The 24,803-nt window shown below is 30.3% G+C and overlaps 3 protein-coding genes across 5 annotated transcripts; all 3 read right to left on the reverse strand.

The window, feature by feature from the left end:
* Positions 6,480-9,191, reverse strand: LOC109333312 (myb-related protein 308-like). The gene is made up of 2 exons (XM_019568730.1): positions 8,989-9,191; positions 6,480-7,174 (listed from the first exon to the last, which is right to left on the reverse strand). The coding sequence occupies exons 1-2, from the start codon at positions 9,119-9,121 to the stop codon at positions 6,537-6,539; spliced, it is 771 nt and encodes a 256-aa protein (XP_019424275.1). The 5' UTR covers positions 9,122-9,191; the 3' UTR covers positions 6,480-6,536.
* LOC109333318 (exocyst complex component EXO70A1-like) lies at positions 16,611-18,759 on the reverse strand. The gene has a single exon (XM_019568745.1). It carries the CDS (start codon positions 18,580-18,582, stop codon positions 16,705-16,707), a length of 1,878 nt encoding a protein of 625 aa, XP_019424290.1. The 5' UTR covers positions 18,583-18,759; the 3' UTR covers positions 16,611-16,704.
* LOC109333323 lies at positions 21,433-24,803 on the reverse strand. Of its 3 annotated transcripts, none has more exons than XM_019568766.1 (3): positions 24,689-24,803; positions 24,512-24,639; positions 21,433-22,584 (listed from the first exon to the last, which is right to left on the reverse strand). In XM_019568766.1, exons 2-3 carry the CDS (start codon positions 24,603-24,605, stop codon positions 21,899-21,901), a joined length of 780 nt encoding a protein of 259 aa, XP_019424311.1. In that variant the 5' UTR covers positions 24,606-24,639; positions 24,689-24,803; the 3' UTR covers positions 21,433-21,898. The 3 variants fall into 3 exon arrangements, with proteins under 3 accessions (XP_019424311.1, XP_019424303.1, XP_019424319.1); XM_019568758.1 differs by having other exon boundaries at positions 24,682-24,793; XM_019568774.1 differs by having other exon boundaries at positions 24,512-24,628; positions 24,665-24,787.

The raw sequence follows: 24,803 nt of genomic DNA on the forward strand, positions 1-24,803 counted from the left end.
CATGTTTTTTTTTTCTTTTGCCATAGTTTTCAGCATATTACTAGAGGTTATTTAGTATTGCCATTAATCAAGTTATAACATTACATTTGATTTTGCTTAATAGAGTAAGAAGAAAATTTGATAGATATTTAAGCTTAGGTTGTTTTCCCACCTTTTGACTTGGTCCATTGTTCTCAACTTAAATGTTAATTACCAACAAGGCGTTGATCTAGTGATATAAAATTTCAGTGAATCCTCAGATAGCCTAAAATGTCAAATGTTCAATTTCTGATAATAACACTTTCTCGAGGATAACTGCACATCCTGAAAGGTGGTTCCTTACTCAAACGGTGAAAAAATAATAATGGTTATACAAAAAAACTTAAATCTTAGTTCTTCTATTTTTAAATTGATCAATTATTTTATTTTATTTTTCTTCATTACATATTTGTTTTCGCATATTTTTCTCTCTTATAAGTTGAAAGTTCTGTTCTATGGACAACATAGTGGTGAGGGTGCAATTTTGCTAAACTTGTTTTCAAGATGGACCACAGATTTGTTTTTTACTAGTTACAATACTCATGCCATCTAATCAAGATTGGCGAGAGGCTATGCTTTGGGTTAAATATGTCCCACTTGTTTAACATGGAATATCAATTTCATATGGATGTAAACCCTCTTAAGGCAGCCTTTCAATCCAAGGACAAAAGAGGTTATGAAGGTCTTATAACTTGGGCTAAAGCCAAGTTAGAATCCCTTAAGGTCTCAAAGGATACAATTGATCTGGAAGATTACATGGAGGAAGGACATTTATGTCCTTAGGTATTATTTGACTTAGTTTAATTTTATTTGCATTGATTTAAATAAATTAGAATTTATTCTCGTGGTAGTCTTAGGATTTAATTTTGTCTTAGGAGTTTATTTTATTTGAGGTTCAAGTATTTCTATTTTTGTTTCAATAAATTATGGGAGGGTTGAAAATTATTTTATTTCCTTTGTAACATGGTCCAATAATGACCAAGGTTGTCTTAAGAGATTATCATGGATACAACTTTAGTTTCAAAATAAGATAACATGATTGAAGGAAGCAAGTAAGTGTGCACAGGTCATACATGAAAACACAGTTCAAGGATCTCAAGTTATCAATTAAGCATGGATCAGGGAAAAGATATCATGAGAATAGGGAGATAAGACCACAACTCAAAAGTGGCTTAAAGATAAATAAAGAAAATCATAGATTATCCATTCCAAATAAGCTTGGATTTAATTCAAACTCGAGGACATGGATTAACTTATTGAATTCAGTTGAAGCCTTAAATCAAGGAGGAGCTTGACCCCTTCAATTGAGGCGTGTGAAGACTTAGAGATAATGTAGAAGATAAACTTTCAAATCAGCCAAGGGCCAAGTCAAAACCTCCCCAACTGAATTCCCCTCCACTCAACTTTTGGATAATGACACATGATTATTTTCCCTCAAAGATTTCAGTTATGACTCTCAAGGGTGCAAACCAAAGTTGACCGAAAGATCTCAAAGGAACACATGGTTGACCCAACTCAAGGACCTTGGCCAAACACACAAGAACCAGCCAAGGCCAAGTCAAGCTCATAAGGACCAACCATCTCGGCCAAGACTCAAGGCTCAACAATAATTTCGGCTCAACCATTTGTGATAGTTAGGATTTTATTTTGCATTTTGAGAAGTATCTCCTAAAACCCTATGTTGGTTGTGGCCACAATTTATGTGTTCTTATCAAGCTTTCTAGCTTGTGGTGAACTTCACTTGGCTTATCAAGCTTCCATGCTTGTGGCGCCTTCCACCTTCATTCCTTTTCCATCTTCCTTATGCCTCATGCACACAACAAATTCCCATCCTTATCATTCTATCCAAAATCGTGACCTTCATTGCCCTAAACATCCACCATCGTCCACAACTACCCAAAACAAAGAACAACCCTAACCCATTCATCCCAAGCCGAGATCATCCATCCCTCAATACATCCCAACCGAGACAAACCAATCCTAAAATCACCTATCCAACCTTGATACAACCCTACACTCATACCCCAAGCCAAACAGCCACAAATCCTACCCTACACATCTAAAGCCAAGACCTTTACTAATAAATTCATCAACGTAACCTTAATTACCTATATCATTCCGCAACCAAAACTCTACAAAACCCTAACCTACGCATACAAATCAAGGCCATACCCTACAACTCCCGATCATACACAAACCCTAGCCTAAATTACCAAACCAAACAAAACCCAAATCAACCCAAATTCCTAAGATTCCATCAAAATTGAATTACATTTTAAGAAGCTCAAAACTTCAAGCTAAAAACGATCCTAAAGCTAAGGCAGCCCCTAGAAGTTGTCATCATTAAGTATTTTTGTAAACCTAGGCATAACCTATTTAAAAGTCTACTCTAACATCTCAAACTCCCAATGCTAAATTGTTTATAGGATTTATATATTTTATGTATATATTATATAAAATTATTAATATAAATATATAGTAAAATTATATAGGACGATTAATTATGCTTAATAAGCTTTTTAAGAAGTATGTGTCTTATCTATTTAAGTTAAATAGACTTTTTCAAAAATCTAACTTGTTTATTAAAAAAACTTAGTTTGACCACCTATCATACGCACAAACTTAATCCTTGATAAACAGCCTAGTCTTTTTCTACATTGCATCCTATAAACAACTCTTTATTGAATATAAGTACTTACATTTAATATCCGGTAACTCTACAAACTCAGGCGATTTATTAATGTAAACAAGGTTTTATTTAAATCCAGACATATCTTTTATATGCTATTGAAGGTTCTGGGTATGAATTCAAAGGTTTATGAGTGTCATCTTTGGTTTTTTTCTTCTTATAAATGTTCATTAATGTCAAATAGAGTTTGAACAAATAAAATTATTTGACTTATATAACCTCATTTCAATTTTGTTGCAAATGACCGCATGGAAGATTACAAGATATTATCCTACGACATTATTAAAACCACCCACTTCTTGATGTTTATATCTATTGTATAGCATATCATGTTACCAACTTTTAATTTTTATACTTGTTTATTTTTCTTTAATCATAGCAACAACGGTCCTTAGGTGTGTTTCACATAATTGATTGAAAATTAAAAAAGTTAAATTAAAATTGAAAAGTTTGCTAATGACTAAAAAGTCAAGGCTTAAAGTTTATGAATGATAAGCTAGTTAAAAGATTTGGTAAAATTATTTAATGTTTGTGCCTTATAATATAAGCCACGACATATTTTTTTCTACTACCAAATGTATTCTCTTATCATATGGATAAAAAACTAATTCATTTTTGGAATGTATAATTGTACCTCTTAATAAGCGTCATTCTTAGAAATCGAATAATTGACCTCCCAAAAAGTCACGATATGTTTAACATCATAAAGAATAGACTAACTTACATGACAAAAAATAATTTATATATTGATATTTGATAAATTGAGTTAATTCAATAAACTTTAAGTTTATAAGCTCGTTAAGTTATACCAGCTTATCAGCTTATAAGTTAGGGTTTGTATGATTTTTTATATATTAGTTACCTTATTAACTAAAGTAATCATATGGATTATTAGCTTTCAATTTTTGATCCCTAACTTATAATCTTTCACGTAACTTGTAAGCCTTAGATTGACTAGCAGCTTTCATTTAATCATGTCAAATATATTTAATTTCACTCAAATTAACTTATAAAAAAAGATATTAACTACTCATGGGTCTTTTAATTTAATGATTAAAAACCTTAAACCTTCATAACCAAATAAGGCTACTGACTTTTTGGGAATAAATATATCTGCTGATTGACTTATACGCCCTTCAAGAATGTCATGGAACACTCAATACATTTTTTTTTTGCATTTTATTTCAATATAATTGATCTTTTTTTAGCATAAAATGTGGATATATCTCCTCATAACATTAATTATCAATTTTTATTATATATTTGTCACCAACCTGAAAATTTAATTTGTACAAGATCAACTCCCAGTGGCTTGAATCGAAAGAAGTAGCTCTTTTCACGGCCAAGAAAAAATACTTATTAAAAAAATGGAGTACAAGGGATACCCCAACTCAAACATATTTAGTTATCACATTGCTTGATATAAATTAATGGACGAACTTTCTGGTCATAAACTATAAAAAAAAACAAACTCTAAATTTAATTTTATCCATCAAAGATTCATGATCCAAATAGCCTCTTTAAATAGTAGTTTATTCTGCATATAACCCATGATCACCCCATATTAATCTTGTGACATGAATGAATATATTATTTTATTGTTTGAATGACATAATTCTTGGATTAAAAGTGATCAATGAAATGTTAAAATTCTTGGAAAAGAGCCTATATATAGTGCTTGATGGAAGCACTATACTAACAAGAAAAAAGACCAGAAATATTGTTCCTATCTCTGTCCATAAAGATTATTCTATCAGTCATCACTTAAGCAAGAGCATAGTAAGAATGTGAATGAGATGGAAGAGTTTCTCTATAAACTAAGAACACCAAACAACAGCTAAATGGATGATCGTATCACTGTAAGTAAATGTTAGTAATCTATAACTATTCTTATGATGTGAAAATTATAATTTCTTAAGATCCATTTACACATAGTTTTCATGATATAATTTACACACACCACTTAGAATCAAATAGTGTACCATGCCTCCATTCCTTTTATTGTATCTTTATATTCCAATTAATGAAGCCTGCATGTTGTAACAAGTGATTCCAAGAACTTGCTCTAATTAAATCAAAAGTTTATTGGCAAATTGTTCCCAACATGTGTTTGATCCGAAACTAAATCCTTAAATATAAGGAAATTTAATGTAGATACGATATATTATTGATTATGCCACCTTGTATCATTTTAATATTTATGGATAGAGGTTGATAAAAAATTTATTCTCATTAAATATCATAGATGCCCTTCTAAAAATAGAATAATTGAAACTGACTAAAAGCGAATTAATGCTCTCCTCTTTTCTTGAGATATAAGATTATCTGGCACGGCGTTATTAAACTATCACTTCTTGCTAAAAGTTATCTCAGTCCAAGTTACTTCACTAAGATGGAAAAATATCATAGAAAGTTTGCTCTTAAATATAGTATAGTGATCGTGTATTAGAATTTGAACTTCGTGATCTTTTGTCAGTTATGTTTACAATTTGCCATTGCTTTAGAAAAGCAAATCATATCTAATTGATTACTCACCATCCTTGAGATGATATATTTATCATTTTTAAAATATTGAGATATGTATGTTAACTAAACTAAGAGCTCCTCTGGTGATAGGGTAAGATTAATACATCATAAGATTTATGATACAATATAATATAAGTAAGATAAACTTTTATAATTATATTTAATGTTTGGAGCATACTAGATAATGATGGCATGGATATGGTGGTACAGATAATGGGAGTGTTGTGGTGATAATGATGTGAGAGTATAAAGGAAAACCTGTAATATTTTATCATGTTCATTTCTAATTCAACTTCACCCATGAGAAAAAAAATATTAGTTAAAGAAAATAGAATAGACTTTGCTTATCAAAAAATCTAGAATGCGATAGGATAAAATATGTGTTATAGCAGAAGATCAATGGATAAAATATAATAGAGAAAATGATACTAATAACTTAATATAGTTCGACAATTTGCCTATATCTACGGCTGAAGAGCAACAATAATATTTCACTATGATAAAAAGAATTACAAGTGTTTCACCATAGTCACTTCTTTTTACTTGACTAGAAATTCTCCATTTCTTCAAGATATCTTTAGCCACTTCATTTTTGTTCGGTTCAAGAAAGTCTTTCTATTATCTTTTTCTTTTAGTCGATATTCAATAATATACTATCTTATATCGACCATCTTATCATTTCCACTATAGGAGCCCTAAATGAGTATGATAGTTAAGTTCAAACATTTCTCTTTCATGGACAGAACCTCTAGTATTTGGTTTACTATCTCATAAGTCACAATAGAGCTATCAAAATGAGTTGTTTGATGGGCCTATTTTGGACTTGACTTTTAATTGTATGGGCCAAATAAATATAGGGCTTGTTCGAGATCTATCCAACTATATAAATAGTTTTGATGTTTAAAAATTCGTTTATGGGTTGCTTATTAGAGATGAGAGAAAAGAAGACTTGACAACCATGAAATACAATTATAAAAGACTCTCAAACCTTCATCCTCACCTTCTCTTCCTTCCTTTTCAAAAAAATAATTCGTAGATCACCTCTATTCAAGCTGCATAAATGGGCTAATCCACTTTTTCAACTAGAGATATAACAATGAAATTGGTATTAGATAAAACTTTCATGAATTCAAAATTTGAAAGTGACATTAAAAGTAAAATCATAGCACCTTTAATAAAAATAAAAAATAAATCATTTTACACTTCAACTCAAAGGCAAAAATATTAAGAGACGTCTCTCCACAAGTTCAACTCAATTTTATTTTATTTGCTCAAACATTTCATTGCTAGCACCATTTTACAGCTACACCAACAAAGATTCAGCAAAAGAATACAACTCATCTTGGTTCTTTTCCATATTAAACAACTCCAAGTACTCTTCAAAGAGATCCACCAACTTGTCATCAGAACCATTGACTCCATCATGATATCCATCAAAAAATCCAAACCCTTCATTTTCTCTCACATTTATCTCTTTTTCTCCTTGGCTTATTGATACACTAGCTGCATTGGAATCCAAGGAAAGGATACTATCATTTCTAGATATAGATGATAAAGAACTAAGCCTTATAGGTTTTGGTAGATAAACTATAGTCTTCTCTTGCTCTTGTACTTTTGTGCTTTGGTTCTTGTCATTCTTCAACTTATTTTTCATCTTGCCACCACTTTTCTTCTTTGTTGGATCAATTAACTTCTTATGTGTGTTTGGATTTGTTCCTTGATCTCTTTGTTTTTTGCTTAGATGGGTATTCCAATAATTTTTTATTTCATTATCTGTTCGACCTGGTAATCTTCCTGCAATAAGAGACCATCTATTTCCTAGAAGTGAATGCATTCTAATTATAAGGTCATCTTCTTCGGGAGTTATGTTACCTCTCTTTATATTTGGCCTCAAATAGTTCATCCATCTTAGTCTACAACTTTTTCCACATCTTAGAAGCCCTACATCAAGCATATATTTTTTATCATTAAAAAACAAAGGAATAACAATGAAGTAACGAGGGATTGAGAAAGGATTTTGTTTTTATTTTCTACTATATTGGTAATAATAATATTTGTGTATTATGGTTATATATTTTTTGAATAAAAAATGTGACATGTGTTTTCGTTTTGCTTTTTTAAATGAGGAAATAAAATGAAACCATGAGATTAAAATAACAATTAAATGAAAATAAGAGACCACCGTTTTTGCCATCAATGATAATAGAAATAGAAAATGAAAAATCTCAACTAAACAAGCCAAGGTACTATATAAAAGGAATTAAGATTCTCTATTTCAAAAAGACTATATTTTTATATCTCTAGTTAATCAGATTTTATCAAATAGTATAAAAATATTAGTTTTTTTTATTTTTATTTAAGTAACACTTTTTAATGAAATGGAATAAGAAATGGGAACAGGGTTGTGATTCGGATATATATTGTTAAGATAAAACCACTTTACTTTAAATAGACTCAAGACTTGGCTCATATGATTAAAAATAGGAGACAACTTCAATTAAGGAATTGACTAGATTTAAATTGTTAAATACTCATAAACATGTTTGTATGTCCTCAAAAAAGAGGTTGACTTAGTATATGATGCACTAACTCATCTTACGTTATGTTGAAGTTAATATTATATTTGAGAATATCCAACTACTAATTTGTTTGATAAGTTATTTGCAAAAATGATTTTTGACGAACTCAATATAAATTTTGCTTTAAAGAAAAATGTAAAGCAACAATGTATAACAATAATCGTTTAAATGTTGAATGAGAAATATCCTTTATAGTACAACACAATTTTAATTTTTTTCATGTGGAAAGTTTTTTGACGGAAAAGATAGGAGAAATTGTTGAATGTAGAAATTTGGACACCGGTCCCGGTTAAAATGTCAACAAATCACTTGTATTTTTTTTTGTAAAATTGTCCTTTATTAATGACTTTCATTTTTTGTTTTTCTACTCAATTAATTAATATGATTTTCTTCTTCCAATAATTAAAGTAGTAGTATTTTGATAACAAAATCAATTAATTTATATAAAACTTTTAAAATTTAAGCATCTTATATAAAATAAATAATAAAGAGGGTTGGTGATAATCATATAAGAGTTGATAGTAAAATTTTAAGGATATTATGATACGGTTAGTATTTGAAAATCGGAATAAGTTATTTAAATATAAAAAAAGAACAATTTTTCATTTCCCCCCTAAGTTTGGAGCTCAAAGACAAATATATATCTATAGGATCTTCTTGAGATGTCACTGAAAAAATGGTTCCATAATATAACTAGAGGAGCCCAAAATACCTGTCCTAGTTTGGTCAAAGAAATTGCCATTAATAAATAGTCTGAATGTCAGTTAAGTTCTGAAGATAAAAAAAAAAAAATCAGAATTATCTCACAAGTGTAAGACGTTCAAGTCATTCATTCGCTCTATTATCTTCCAAAAATCAACTCGCAAATACACCTTAGAAGTTTAAGCAACTAGTTAAGTTTCCAAATAGGACTATAGACAGACATATCATATATAATGAAGGTCTAGTTATAATGGTTATAGATACATTATTTCCATAATATATGTGAGTAATAGTTGAGACAACTCATAGTTAAATATTTTTTATATTCTAGTTGGAAATATATCTCAACATGCACTCATTCAATAGAAGGAATAGAGATGAATAAGAGAAAATAATGAACCCATATGATGAAGGTGAAGATGAGGAAATAAGAGAAAGGGAAGTGTAAGAAATAAATTGTGATAAAACTCTAACCAGCTCTTTGTGGAAGTGATTTCCATTGGCCTTCACCATGAGTTTGAATATACTTAGTGAGCAATGCATCTTCTCTTGGAGTCCATGGACCTTTATGCAATCCAACTTTAGAACAACAAGGGGCTCTTCCCATCTTAAAGTATAATTATTAAAACAAGTGTTGGTGGTTTGAGATAAAAATGAGAGAAGGACCTAACCTTATAATGAAGTAGAATACCTCAAGATTCAAATACAGTGTTCACCTTTTAAATAATACTCAAGCACAAAGAGCTAACAATCTCTTCTTAAAATAAACTATATATATTTTATGCCTCGGATAAGGACAAAACCATTGTTAATTATTGAATTCATTAATGGAAAACTAGCCTTAGCTATTTTCTATTAAAAAGTAAATGAGCCAGCAAATAGAGTGCTACTTTCTCAAGTGGCTTATTTAATTTTTGTGAATAGAAAATATATTTGAAAAGCAAAACTCATTTTTGTAATTTATATATTTAGGAAGAAAGATTAGTCTCCTACCAAGTACCAACAGCTAGCATATCCTTAATGCAAATAATATAATATGTATTTAATATTTAGGTTAAAACTTATAAGATGGTTATAAAATAAGTATAGTTCTTTATATGTATTTAATTTAATATAATTGATATATTTTTACTTGTATCATTATCTTTGTCCCTCACTTATTTTATATTTTTTTGCACCATAAACTGAGAAAAACCTTTAGCTGGGATGCATTATTCATCAAGAGTATAATAAAAGTTGTATTATTCGATAATCACCCCAAAAAATTAAACTCTCTAATAGATATGCGTGCACGAAACTTAATATCCTTTCTTCCATTTTGTGTTTCTGCATGGTTGGTTTTATTGATATCCAAATTGATTCAGAAATCATCATAGGTAGGGTGCATTGATAAAATCACGTTCATGAGTACAACAAATATTTTTTTAAATGTCTTTTTATTGAAATATAATACAGTATAGATTTAATTGTAAAAATGTATGTATATGCATAATAAATATTTTTTAGAAGACAAAAATAAATATGTATATATTAATAATTATATATATGGGTGGGGCACAACGCCCCCACTAAATCCATCCCTGGTTGCTTATACATGCATCTTTGTGGATACTATTCAGAACAATTTTATATATTCTCATAAATGATTGTTCATTTTTTCCAGCTGGATAAACACAATATTTAATTTATATTAATATATGATCCATTCTTCTAATGTGAACAATTATTTTTTTAGTTGTTAATAGAATTGTCCAACAATTTATGAATATTGTTAACTTGTATGAAAGAGAGCTTTGTATAATAAGAGAATAAAGTATCGTATGTTATAAGGAGATAAGTTATCTTCTCCTGCCAATGAAATTATGACATGTGTCCTGTTTTATCATTTCCTATAAAAATATTTTTAAAATTAAACAAAATAGTACATATATCATATTTTTACTAGCTGAAGGAGATAAGTTATCTCAAGATACATTATTCTCATATAATAATATGAAATGTTTGTTATAAGTACTTGTACAAATTAGAGATCAAAGTTCACATTTAAGTAAGTTGTTCTCCAAATAGTCTACGTGTTCTGCACAGGAATGACAACGGAGATGGGTTGGGGTCGGGTTTGCATATACTTAAACCCGAATCCAAAATTCAAAATCCAAACCTAAGTTCAATAGGGTTGAAAATAAAAATACTATCCTCGAACCCGGAAAAAAACCCAAAAATTATAATGTAATTAAGAGAAATATGATATTATTTTCATGTAATTTTTCTCTAAGATTTCTATTTTCTCTTGTATTATTTCATTTCTTTTATGTTTGAAGATCTAATAGTACGTAAAGTAAAATTAGAAATTGAAAACAATGGGTACATGATATAAATTTCAATTTTAAATTGAATTACATTACTTTTGGGCGGGTTTGGGTCTTGATATATCAAACCGAACCCGAAATTTAAACTCGGGTAAAACCCAAACTCAATCACATTAGGTTTTCCCAGTTAAATTCGGATTCGGTTCGAATAGGTTTTCATAAGTACTTGTTAGAACTTATGATTTCTGAATAGTCTGTAAATATCGATGCCATCTAATATAAACGTAAATAAACATTTCATATGTGAGAAAAATAAGATATAATTACTTAATTTTGTGTCTGGATCCTCTAAAACATATTATAAATTCTATATTTTAGAGGTTAAAATACATCAATCTAGACTATTAAATATATAAAAAATGGATAATATTATTACAGACAATTTAATAAATTTATATTACAACTTAATTCAAATTCATATTACATTTTAGTCTTTAAAATGTCTCACATGTTTTCATAATTCATTGGATTTGAAGGTGTTAAATCATAAATGTCTCTACCACCGATAAAGTGTTGATCTAGTAGTGCAGGTCCGTTAAATCTTTAAGATGACAAAAATGTTAAGAGTTTGCTTCTTAAGAACAATATTTGTTGGAAGAGGTAATCATCCCAAAAGAAATTAATTTCTTACTCAAAGAGTGAGAAGATACTCTTGGTAGTACCAAAACAATGTCTTCCCCATTTAATTGATTTTCAACACAATTAGTTAATGGACAATAAAGGAGACAGCGAAATAGTATTGTTTGTACTGAAGTTTTTTTGTACTACCAAATGTATTTTTACCTTTTAGATAAAGAATTAGTCATTTTCGGAGTGCGTGGTTGTATTTCTTAATAAGTGTCAGTCTCAGGAATCGAACATTTGATTTTTTGGTTATCATGAGGATCTAGCAGACTTTATACCAATAAACCAACATTTTATTGGTTGTTTAGACTAAAATAAAGTTGTATTATTTGAAAATCACCATAGATTACCTTGTGAAATTAACCCTCTCATTTTAGCACCTAAATTTATTTTCTTACAGATTATCCTAATTATCAGATATATTGATCAAGTTTTAAAGAAAATTTAATTATATTTTCAAGACAATGCTATATTTACTTTTATGATTTAGTGCAGGAGACTCTTGTTTATTAAGGTTTAGGAGGTAAATATGTATGTAGCAGTATTGTAAAAATCAATTTGTGTTGGTTGGTTCAACTAGTAAACCATGAATCAATCATAATACCGGTATAATTTAATAATTATATTGGTTATTTAATCATATTGGTCAAAACCTGTCCTATCGGCCGGTTTTGGGTTGAACCGTACCAGTCATACCAACCGATTTTATTTAAAATTATTTTTTTAATAAAAATAAAAAAAAAATTATTAGTTTTTTATTGATTTTCAACATTAATATTAATATGTTATATATGTATATATTTAATTTCGTCGGTTAAACTGTTATACTATTATACCAGTACCCTAACCGATTTGATGATCGGTACGGTATTAATAACACTGGTACGTAGTTTTACCTCTACAAGTGGAAAGATTGTTTTTGATAAAAATGTTAGTTTGACTCAAAGATAAGGTTGTTGTTTAATGACTATGAGGTCAATAATTCAAATTATAGAAACAATCTTTCTGCTTACGAATTAAAATTGTATATATTTACTTTCCTCAAATCTTACTAAGTGAGAACTTCGTGTAGTAGAATGCCTTCTTTTTATTCCATATCTAGTGAATTTTTAGGTGGATAATTAAATATTTTAGGATGTTATAGCGTTTGTTGATGTTTAGCTAATCATTATTCATTACCAGTAGACTTTTCAAAAGATACAATAAAAAATCAAACAGCTTTAATCATTTGGCAATGAAGTTGATTGATTACAAAATGAAATTAAACTAAAATAATATACATGTTTATGTAAGCACAATCAAATAAAATTTTAAGATTATAATATTAAGGGTTTTGCTAATTTTTAAATTAATATTCTAATGGATACTCATATTTAATTTCTGGTTGGTTATACTTATTTAATTAAACAAATACCAATAAAGATTCCACTCTAACACAGTTTGAAAATTATCTGTACATAACTGCAATGTATTGAAACTGAAAGAGCACGTAAGGAGGTTGCAAACACGTACAATACAGCAAATAATCAATTTCAATTTCAATTTCAATTTCAACTCATCCGTTGGTAGGTACGAAAGGATCACAACATCATTGCAATTATATAAAATAGGATGAATTTAAGCCAACAAAATTGGGATGCAATATTCTGATTGTGTTGGCGTGTTGTATTAATTTTTTTACATGGAAAATGAAATTTTATTCATTCAAAAGATAGTTTATATGTTATTAAATTGTGGTTTTATTTAAGTTACGTTATATTTATTAAATATGACAAAAAATATACATCTATAAGTAACCACAAAAATACTTGCAACCGATTATCCTAATAATAATTTATGGATTTAAGGATGGGTATCACCTTAGTAGGGATGGCAAAATGCACGACCCGTGAGTACACGTAAGAATACTTATAATGGGTACTCGTAACAATAGTATATGGGTGTGAATGAGTATTATGATACCCTCCACATGGATACTAAGGATGAGTAGGACCCTGCCCTATCCGCTCACTGGTTTGGTCCGATCATGATCATACTTTAAGATCAGGTTATATCGAGATAGGGTTGAGTTCAAAAATTAGACACAGACAATATTTAGGACCGGGTAGGGGACAAACATAACATGTCTAGACCCATCCCATGATCATCACTTATATATTTGTATATGTTTCAATTCAATTGTGTATAGAATAATGATATCTCTTTTATAAAAAATACCATTAATTATCTAATTTTTTATCATATATATATGGTTAAGAATATATATATATACATATATAATTTCATATATCAAATTACATATATATGGTAATAAGTAAACTATTGAGACTTTATCTAAAAGAGACATGCATTATATTTAATTGGGTCTAGGATCGAGATCGAAGATTGTCACAATCGATATTTAGGGTCGGGTTAGTTTCGGACCTAGAACCTGATTCAAAAAGATAATCCTACCAACATTTAGGTCAAATACAAGACAAATTTTGCCCACCACATGCTTACTCCTAAGGTACTCACATATTTATAAATTTATTTTTTAAATAAATATTATATAAATTATATTTTTTATTATTATTTTAAGATTATATTTTGTTTAATGATTGAGTTAGAATCATAAAATTATTATATACATATCATATTATTCAAATAAAGTTATTTTTATATACTAATTATTATAAATTATATAAATATATAATTAAAATTAAAAACTCATTAAGTACCCACAATTACCTGCAAATAGTTTGGGAAGAAAAAGAAGATTATTTGAGAGATAATGTAAGTAACTAAGGAATGAGGTTATATAAGAGAAGAGAGAAAATATAATAATTGTTTTTTAAACAAAATAATATAAATTGATTAAAACACCATTAAAATAGAGTTGTGTGAACAAAGCAAAATATTAGTTTTTGGTTCAGTTATTTGGATATCTAATTCATTAAAATGATATTAGAAATGAAAGAACAAAAAATGATTGTATCTATCATTGATTGAATAAATAAAATAATACGAAATGAATTTGATTACAAAGAAAATAACCTATTATTATATAGAAAATACAAGAAATTTAACTCTTAATTAACTAGTCTATTTTACATATATTTTAATCATGAAATTGAATTTATAATGATGGTTTGTTATGCAAAAGGTAAGTAATTTAAACTAATTACTAGTTCAATACAATATTAAACCAAAATATCAAAATTTATTTCAACATCCCCTCAGGCTAGCGAGTGGAAGTTGACAATTGCTAGCTTGGACAAAAGATTTTTGAATGGAGAAGACTCCAAAGCCTTTGTTAAAGGATCTACAACTTCAAATTCTACATCATATTCTTAACCATTGAAGGGAATTCAGGACCAAAATTATTGTCACTCAAGTTGAGAATATAAATAATTTTTTGCTTAAGTATAACAAGAGAATAATATGATGAAATATAAACAATTTTATTCAAGAATAGCAAGATAATAATATGATGAAATATGAATAATTTTTGCAATAACAAGAGAAGAATATCGTAAACTATGAGCTATTTTACTCAAGAATTACAAATTAAGGAAGAATATGATGAAATATGTACAATATTTGCCTCAAGAATATAAAAAAGAATTGAGAAAAATAGAAGTTAGGATGGACTATAACTCAATAATCCTAAAGGATGATCAAATTTGCAATCCCCCACAAAATATAGACATCTTTTTAGAACTAAAACCCTTCAAATCTTATAAGGAGGAAAGAAAGCATGTCCATATGGCTAATCCAAGATTATTGAAAGCTATCAAGTAGAATATTGAAATCTTGAGGGAAACAACACACCACAAAAGATACAATTACATTACTTTTGATATCATATTAGAAATTAAAGCACAAGAATTGGTTGTGTATATCATTGATTAAATAAATTGAATGAATAAAATGATATTGAATGAATTCAATTAAAAAGAAATTAATCAATCTATCATATAGAAAATATAAGAGATTTAATTTTACCTAACTTTTCTAATTTATTCTATACATGTTTTAATCATGAAAATTTTCATAATGATTATTTATTATGGAAAAGATAAATAAATTTAAACTAATTACTAGCTCAATACAATAAATTAATCCAAATACCAAAAAATATATTTTAAAAGGTTAAAGTGCTTATAGTGACTTATGTCACCAAGCAATTATTAGATGCTAATTCATAGACAGCAAAGTAAAAAGAGTTAATTATAAACTTACTTTTAATAGAAAAGCTTCTTCTATTCATATATTATATGTAAGATCTATAAACTTATTGTTGAATGATCCAATGATATAAGGTCTCATTGGAATCCTAGAAAGAAAGTTAATGGTTTAATTTATATGAGCGACCAATGTATGAGTTTTATACACTATCATTTGTATTTAATTATCATTGATTATTAAAAAACGTAATTCAAACGAATAGTGAATGATATAATGATTATGTATGAAATCTTTATACTGACATTTCATAAGTATTACACTAGAAAAGTATTTGTTAAATAATTTACACGTAGAATTTAAATGACACGTGCTTATAGAATTTTGGAAAAAAATATTTTTCTATAAGTTCAAAAAATCACTTTTTAAAAAATTGATTTCTAAATGATTTTAGAAGTGTTTTTTTAAAAGGTGATTTTAAAAAATGTTTAGTTGAATTAGTAGTTTTAAAATAATAAATTTTTAATAGATTTTTTTAGTTCCAATAAAAAAATCAAATAGATTGGATATCCATCCGTCCAAATCCATGAAAAGGGAGTCGTGGATAAATTCGATGGGTTGGAATCCATTTGATATTGATGGATTTGATAACTTAAAATTTAGTTGAAATTGATTTATATGAACTAATGAATGTGTTCCCATCTATTCGTTAGCATACAAATCCAAATCCATCCATTTGCCACCCCTAGTTATGAGGGGTAACTATGCACCCAAAAGGGAGTAGTTTCTTAGCTATAAGGTGAGGGATACTCTTGGTTATACAAAAAAAAACTATCCATTTTGCATCTCATCTGGATCTGATAGTCTTGATGTATGCATTTTAACATGGCACGTTGTCACACATTTACATGAAACTCAGGCCTATCTTCCTACATTTTTGAAATGTGCTAATAATCAATGCAATCACTTTCATTTAGCTAAGTAAAAAAGAAAATACAAGTAAGAGTGAAACTATATTGATTGCTTGCTTCTTTTATTTTACACATTTATTCAATTTGGGTTGAAACAAAGAACTAATGACACCCTCTAAACTCTGCACTGAATATTTGATATGCTTGGTAGCTCTAGCATCATTTTCAATTGATAAACTATAGTTCTTCATGTAGGCCTTATAGGTTTGTACAATACCTTCTACCAAGTGCTTGCATATATTTTGCCTCAAAATCTCATCAGTTATTACCCAATTGGATTCCTTTTTATACCTTTCATCAAAAGCTAGATTGAAAGCCTTTAATCTATGGACCAAATCTTTGTTAGTCACTTTCTTAACTATAAGAATAGGTAGAAGATTCTCCCAACTATTCTTCAAATAAAGTGCTGCATAATAGTCCTTGTATTGTTCATGTGCTCCTAACCAAGAATCTCCCATCACATCACCAAGCACGGTACCCCGTAAATTGCTGAAATGGCAGTGGTTATTCATCATAAAAATGTAGGACAAATTGATATCTGCATATGACTTTGACCATGCATCCAAATTAATAGCAATTTCCTTCATTATGTTATAAACTTGGGTAAAAACAATACCCTCTTCATATACTTGATTTCTCCAGCTATGATGGATTTCAAGAACCTGTGTCAAGTGTGGCCTATAGGCATCCCCTAGTAGCTGATTGCAGTATTCGGTTACGAAGCTTACCACCGAAGGAACACTGCCATCTGTAGGAGGAGAATTTGGCCTTAATGACTTTACTTGTGCTGCAAGTTGCCAGAATAGTTCACTTGCACCATTGACAACTTCTTTGATAAGATCCTTTGTCACAGTTCTAATTTCTTCACAAGCTTTCGCGCTGAAAAGCTGGTTGAAGTTTAGTCTCAGAGCATTTAAGACTTTGAATATGTGTAGCAGCTTCAACAACTTGTTTGGGTTGTTTTTACTATTACATACATTCCTTCCAAATTGAAGTAAAGAAAGAATTCCTGATTCAATGGCAATCTTAGCAAAACATTCTATACATTCTTCTTTACCAATTTTCTCAAAGACTTTGCTGCAGAGCTTGTACTCAAACTTGACTACATTCTTCACAACAAGCTCCAAATGCAGGCCCCATTGGTCTATGTAACTTGGTATATTATCAAGTTCAGCGATCAGAATCTCGAGGTAACTGAAATCTAAAGTCTTGATACTTGTTTGAGCATTCGTACCTCGAACTTCAACATACATAGATTTACACTTGTCTAACCTGTCATTAGCATTTAATCTCTCAACTATGGTCTGCAATTTCACTACTACAGAATCTGGAAAAGGTTGGTGGCCTACGGATGATGCTAATGAAAGACAAGGCATCGTGTTTGCTGCAAGAAGCCCGTGGAACTCAATCTCTAATTTGTCAAAGGCGCGACATAGAAGGCCTCCGTTAAGGCGAGAACCTTCTTCCATGACCTCCAATTCATGTAAAATTCTCAAACATTTCTTCACATTCAATAGGTAATTCTCATTAACATTGGTGATTGCTTTGTCTTGCAACAACAACAAAATATCCTTAAACCACTCAACTGCTAACCTGCAATTGTTAGTGAGAAACTTGAGCGCTTCTTCGAGCTTCTTCGTGTCCGAGACATAGGTGAATAGATCAGAAGAAGGGTCAATGTCATGGAGGAGAGAGTTCTCGAGCTGTCGAACGGCTTCAAATACTCTTAGGACAGCTGAAGCACAACATAGAGCACTATCTATATGATCTCCAACGTTAACAAATGAACATTTTTGCATAGAGATTATGTTTCCAAATGCAGTTTCCAACTCAGATTCATGTAATGCACAAGCAATAGCACTTGCTTTTTGTAAGCTAGTTTTCAAGCAGTTCCTGAAGGATTCAACATTCTGCATGCATTCCATTTCAATATCAGCCATTATTAGTAAACTTTAGATTGCAGCATTCAGAGATTAATCTGAAGTTGGGTCAAAGAAAAAATATAAACTTTGTTGGTATTTGTTCTAACTTCTAATTCTAACATTACTTTCCTTTTACCAAACTCAACAAACAAAGTAAAAAGAAGATAAACCAAACTTCACTTGCAAAACAAACATCACAGAGATTTCTTCAACCACCAACTAGGTGGTAGAACTTCCACAACTAATTTATCAACCCGTTCATTGTTATTATTATCATTTTGTTTAATGAATCTGAGTGCCAAAGCAAAAACTTCAACTCCACCTGAATTTTTTGTGCAATATTAATTATATTTGACATTCAATTGAAATTAATGATATTTTTTGTACAATTAGTTATGTACTTCTTTCAAGTTTCAACAGTATATTCTGCATTGAAATGAACCTTTTGCTTGTTTTTCAGTGTCATAATGAAAGGAAGATTCAGATTAAAGAACGGAGTAGAAGATTGATATTCCAAAAACTTAGACGCCTAATTTTCACCTACTATACATAAGACATTATTGCATGACCCTATGTATATCTATATATGGTTTAATGTTTATTCTATAAGAGTTTTTACTTTGGGACCCTCAAACATTCCCTTCACACCAAAGCTTTAAATTTGGACCAGCCATGATGACATATGCCAATATGTCTAAGGTTTTGGAAGTTATAATTGATATCAAAATTGTAGCCGTATTAACTGTAAATGTCATTGTTGTTCCAAATGTCAATATTTTTGAAGTTTCTGAAATTATTATTAAAATCTTTGGTGAGAAAAAAAAGTAGAAACTAATAATTAATTTTCTTTTCTTGAGTAGAGTATTTGTTACTTCTACCATGTTTTCTCAATATATTGTTATTCTTTATGTAGAAAAAGTGCTCTTCGTTTTAAATGTAACTATCTTTTGATGAATGTTTTAAATTTAATGTAATATTTATATAATGTCAGTAGAAAGATTTAAACACAGTCAATATATTAATATTTATTTGTATTACATATATGAATGATATATGAATATAAGGATTTTATATAATGTTAGTACTTTAGTAGTAGCAGGATCTTCCATGTTGCTCAAACTAATGATATTGCAGTCAATCCTATGTTCCATGTGGATACCAAACATTTTGAAATGAGTGCTTAATATATACATTCTAACTTGTGAGAATGTGTTTTGTTACCGAATTCAACAACTGGGGAATTAGTTAGTTTATTAAAGTTAGTTAACTTTAAATGTCAGTCTAATTATGTATTAAGTTATTGTTAGTTACTGATTCATCATACCTTGTTTATAAGGCTCATTCCATGTGCAAATTTTACACAGAATGCAATGAAGTTCATTCAATTCATTCCTCATCACCATTTTCTTGGTTTTTTTCTTCTATTATTTGGTTTTCTTCATCATTGCACAACTCCTTATAATACCTTGAGCAAAAGGAAACAAAGACTATTATATAAACATTTTAAGAATTAAACTTTTTTAGGCACTAACTACTAACAAGTCCCTTTCCAAGTTCCACATGACAAAAAGCTTCTATAATTGTTGGATTATATAAAAATAAAGTGTAAATTATACCGACACCCCTGAGTTTTAATAAAATTACACAAATTATCTATTACTTTTTCACACCTACACAAACCCCTAATCTATATACTTTCATTACATTATCACACTGCATGAGAAATAAGTGTAATCTTTTAAGCAAAAAATGAAAATTGCAATTAAGTTAAACAAAATATGGTATATTGTGGAGACAAGTCCAAATAATATACAAATTAACGTATCTTTATTATTTTTTGTTACAAAATGCATCAACAAATCTAAAAAAATATTGTTTAAATCGCTCTTATACTATATTGTAACAAACCAAAAATAATAAAGATGTATTTGACTCATATATTATTTGAAGTTGTTGTCTCCACATTATATCATTTTTTATTTAACTAGTTGCATTTATCAAAAATTTTGTTTAAAAGATTACATCAATGTAATGTAAATATAAAACTTAGAGGGTTTGTGTAGGTGTAAAAAAATGAGGGGTAATTTGTATAATTTTATTAAAACTTAGAAAGTGATAGTGTAATTTACTAAAAATAAATGCATCCATGGAGAAAAGAAAAGTCAAATTTCAATTAATATTGAAAATTAAAAACAAATTAAACATTCATTATGAGCATTGGAGGTTGAAGAGGTCACATGTAAATCTACCCTCCCATACCCCACTAAATGCCCACTAAATGAAAAACTAGTGCACTCAATAGTTTTTTTTGTACACATGGGAGTTTCCAACTGAGACATTTATTTTTTATACATTTTTTTATATATTTAGTGACTCCAAGTCTCTAACCATTCTTTGGTGACAAATACTTGAACATTTACAAAATTTAGTTAAGAAGTCATCAATTTTATGTTGATGTGTTATATTTCTTTCAATTTGAATATGCATCAATAAATAGACATAAACTGGCAAGAGGTTTTAATGATACCTTATGATCCCTTATTTTCATCCATGTGTAAAAACAAATCATAGAAGGTAACAACTCATTTTAACTTGTAAGGAAATAACCAATCCACACATTGGTACCTATCAAACACTTGCATGATTACAGATAAAACATGATCGTACAATTTAACATCTAATACTTATTAACTTATTGCAGAGTGCAATAAGGTAACAGCAATTAGATGTTAAATAATCATTTGAAAACTAAACTTATATTGCATAGAAACACTTCAATAATGTGTCATTTTTTATGCTGTACAACAAAATGGTTCACTTACTATTTAAGGCAGAATATTGAATTCTGACCAATCAGAAGGAAAACTATCTGAAAGGGAAATATCTGATTACACGTTATTTTACCACTACAAATATTATTGGTATTTCATCCCAAGCACAACTTGAATAACTAGACACCAATTATGACAACAACAAAAAATTAACTAGGCACACAATTGAATGACACATAAAACAGTTCCATGTGCACAAGGATGGATGGATGCTAGCTGAGTAAACCCTCAATTTAGTTCTCCCTACAAATGTGGGTGCCGTCAGTTTGGTCCCGAAAGATTCGTGTCACCAAATAAGTCCTTGAAAGTTTTAAAATGTCACCACGCTGGTCCTTCTGGACTTGATTGGTGACATTTTAAATCATTCTGGGACTTGATTTTACATAAGGTGGTGACACTTTAAGACTTTCGGTGACTTACTTGATGACAAAAATATTTCAAGGACCAAATAGATGGCACTCACATCTTCGGATAATTGAATTGATGGTTTACTCAATGCTAAATTATCTGGTAGTTTGATTGTATGAAGTTTCATCATCTTCAGCTACTTCCTCATCGGGACAAGCCCATCCCAGGTTCACGGCCAAATCTTCCACCCCAACCTTGATCACATCACTTCTAACACCAATGTCAGTAGCATACCTACTCATGCAGTACATTCCTGCAGTTACCGTTGCAACCCCAACAGGACTCGGCATTAACAACTTGAGAGGAGAAGAAAGCATTGCAGCCAATGGAGCACCAATAACAGAAGAAGCTTGACCACTTCTTCCAACCCCTTGCTTCGTGTCTACAATTAGGAGACCAGTTCTGCAGTACAATGCAAAATCCTCACAATTGTTCTGAAACACATCATAGTTACCAAAGCCATTTTGAAGAAGATACATTGCTCGGTGGATAACAGTCTCCGGTGGGTCTGATAGTGCAGTAGTGCATGTGCCACCCCTGATTCTGGTAAGAAAAACTGATGGTGAAACCCCATAGTCAAAACAATAAAGAGATCCGTTTCGAAGGAAGCAGTCTAGGCATGAAAGAACTACACCGCTATTCGGCTGCCTGAATCCACAATCAGGAAAGGTCGGACAGGGGTTTAATGTTGGATCATCCAAGTTCGAAGATGTCTCAGCCATTGACTTTAAGTTTCGCTCCGGTCTGAAGTGTACAACTTTGCTTCCCCCAACAAATATCCCTGCATGGTATTATATTCAATGTCACTTGGATTTAAGCTTGACTCAACACAAGATTTTCTAAAGGCATTTCGAATCAAGTTAGACAGTTAAGGTCGTGACCGTATCAACATGAGTGAGTGGCAAATTTTGCAGAAAACGCTGATACTATAAAATCAATGTCATCATACATCAGGTTGTGACAAATTGGAGAGCAAATAGAAGCACAATGAACAGCCAAATAGAGTTGTTGAAAGAATTTGACTTCAAACTAAAGAACATAAAACATGTAAATGAAGGAATTTGCCTAAAACAATTACCATCGTAGACAAAAGGATCCACATTGAAACAAAAACGTACTTGGAAATTTTATGCATCAATCACAGAAAGAAGATTATACTTAAACCCGGCTAACACAATGATAACCATTATTACTTCTATATGCTACTAAAAACATCTATTGACATCGACAAAAAGTTTTCGATGTTAAAAGAACAGCAGGCCTACAATTATGGATTGGAATAACTCACTCACAACTTCAATTGTCACATGCCAAGAGTTCATGTCTTTCCAGAATTGAAGTCATAACCTTGGCTCTAATACCACTTGTTGGATTAAGCGCTTCCTACTAGGCCAAAAGTAATAACTGATACTGAAGCTTGATGGTACAACTTTTTCTACTTAATCTCATTGACAAGTGTCAAGTTCGATCTAACTGTGAATCTACATAAGCTTTGTCTCATGACTAGATTACAGGGAGAGGAAAATGAAGATAAACTCTAGTGTTAAAAAGGATTTAGATCTACATAACCTAACCTATCAAAGGATTTGGTTTTTTGTAGAACATGGGTGGTACCGTATAACCGAGCTCGGATAAATAAATAAAGTTTGACGTTGTTGATGTAAAATGGAATCTGAATGATGACTTCAGAAATTAATCAGGCAACCCACATGAATATCTGGGAATGATCATTTCCTGCTTAATAAAATCTCACAGGTCATTTATGTTGACTTTGAAACCATCAATTTTGATATAAGTTGCATAGCATCCATTCCATCACAATGCCAGGACCGATCATCACCGGCCGACCACTATGAACCAGGTCTGCAATCAGACAAGCAAGATTCAGCCCACGCAACTGTGGATCTTGCCCAAAAGACCGACCTAGCTAGGGAAAGGACAGCAGCAATAGAACATAGCTGACTCAGCACATGCAACGCAGGAAAACCTTTCTTCACGACAAAGGTAGTCCATATCTTGAAGTGCAGACCGTTCCACCTCAATATGAAATCACCCATAAAGACTATATACTTAATCTCACTCTATTTTCTATCTCTAAAGGGGTCCCTTCTCAGGTACCTATCCAAGGGGGTCCATGGCCGGCTCTTGCCGGATTCAACAAGGAGATCCAGTTTCCGACCAACCCCTTCCACATCAAAGAACAGCAACAAAGCTTAGTTCACCGGAGTGCCTTACTTCCTCACTTCAACACAACAAAAAATAGTTATATTTCCCTACCTTCTATATCTAAGCAGAACATTACAATTTACAACCTAACAAATTAAATCATAGACATCATTTTTACAACATAATTAATGTAATGCCTCCTAAACATAAAGCTTAGTTCAAGATCTTCATTGTGCTTGTGCCAATAACAGATAGATATGCATGATTAAAGAATCTTAATCCAGATACTTGCAGGCAAAGGAAGATTAGAAAACCAAAGTCAAAAATGAAAATTGAAAACAAATACATTGAAATAAGCAAATAATTTCATCTCCAACACACCCATCGATCCAAAGTCAAAAAAGAACATTTTTTTCTAAAAATTTACAAAAACCCAAATGAAATTGACAAAAAACATGCTTTTCTCGTCATTGATTAATAAGATGATGATGAATCCATAACTGTGTGAATAAAAAAGAAAGGGAAAAAGGGGAGAAAAGAACCATGATGAGAGTAAGTGAAAACGGCTCTGTAGGTGTAAATGTGGTCACCAGGTTTGATCTCATTTCTCTCCACTTTGTTGCTCAGCAAACCCATTTCTGTTACTTGTTCTGATTCTGCTACACTCACACTCACACTCACACTCACACTCACACTCACACTCACATTCACATTCACACTCACACTCACTCAACACCGTAACACCGATTATTTCCTTCTAAATTGAAAGAGTGCGACTTTGCCTCACGTTGGACTTGGCCCCACAGGCCATTAATCCATTATCATTGGTTTTTT

This window comes from Lupinus angustifolius, chromosome LG02 (assembly GCF_001865875.1).
Source record: "Lupinus angustifolius cultivar Tanjil chromosome LG02, LupAngTanjil_v1.0, whole genome shotgun sequence".
Classification (NCBI taxonomy): Eukaryota; Viridiplantae; Streptophyta; class Magnoliopsida; order Fabales; family Fabaceae; genus Lupinus; species Lupinus angustifolius.

Bases quoted from the DNA above. Each gene is read 5' to 3' on its own strand.
- LOC109333312 (XM_019568730.1), bottom strand. From the start codon at position 9,121: ATGGGAAGAGCCCCTTGTTGTTCTAAAGTTGGATTGCATAAAGGTCCA. The intron at 7,175-8,988 runs GTTAGAGTTTTA...TGCTTGATGTAG, and splicing joins ATCACTTCCACAAAGAGCTG to GGCTTCTAAGATGTGGAAAA.
- LOC109333318 (XM_019568745.1), bottom strand. From the start codon at position 18,582: ATGGCTGATATTGAAATGGAATGCATGCAGAATGTTGAATCCTTCAGG.
- LOC109333323 (XM_019568766.1), bottom strand. From the start codon at position 24,605: ATGGGTTTGCTGAGCAACAAAGTGGAGAGAAATGAGATCAAACCTGGT. The intron at 22,585-24,511 runs GTTCTTTTCTCC...AATACCATGCAG, and splicing joins TTTCACTTACTCTCATCATG to GGATATTTGTTGGGGGAAGC.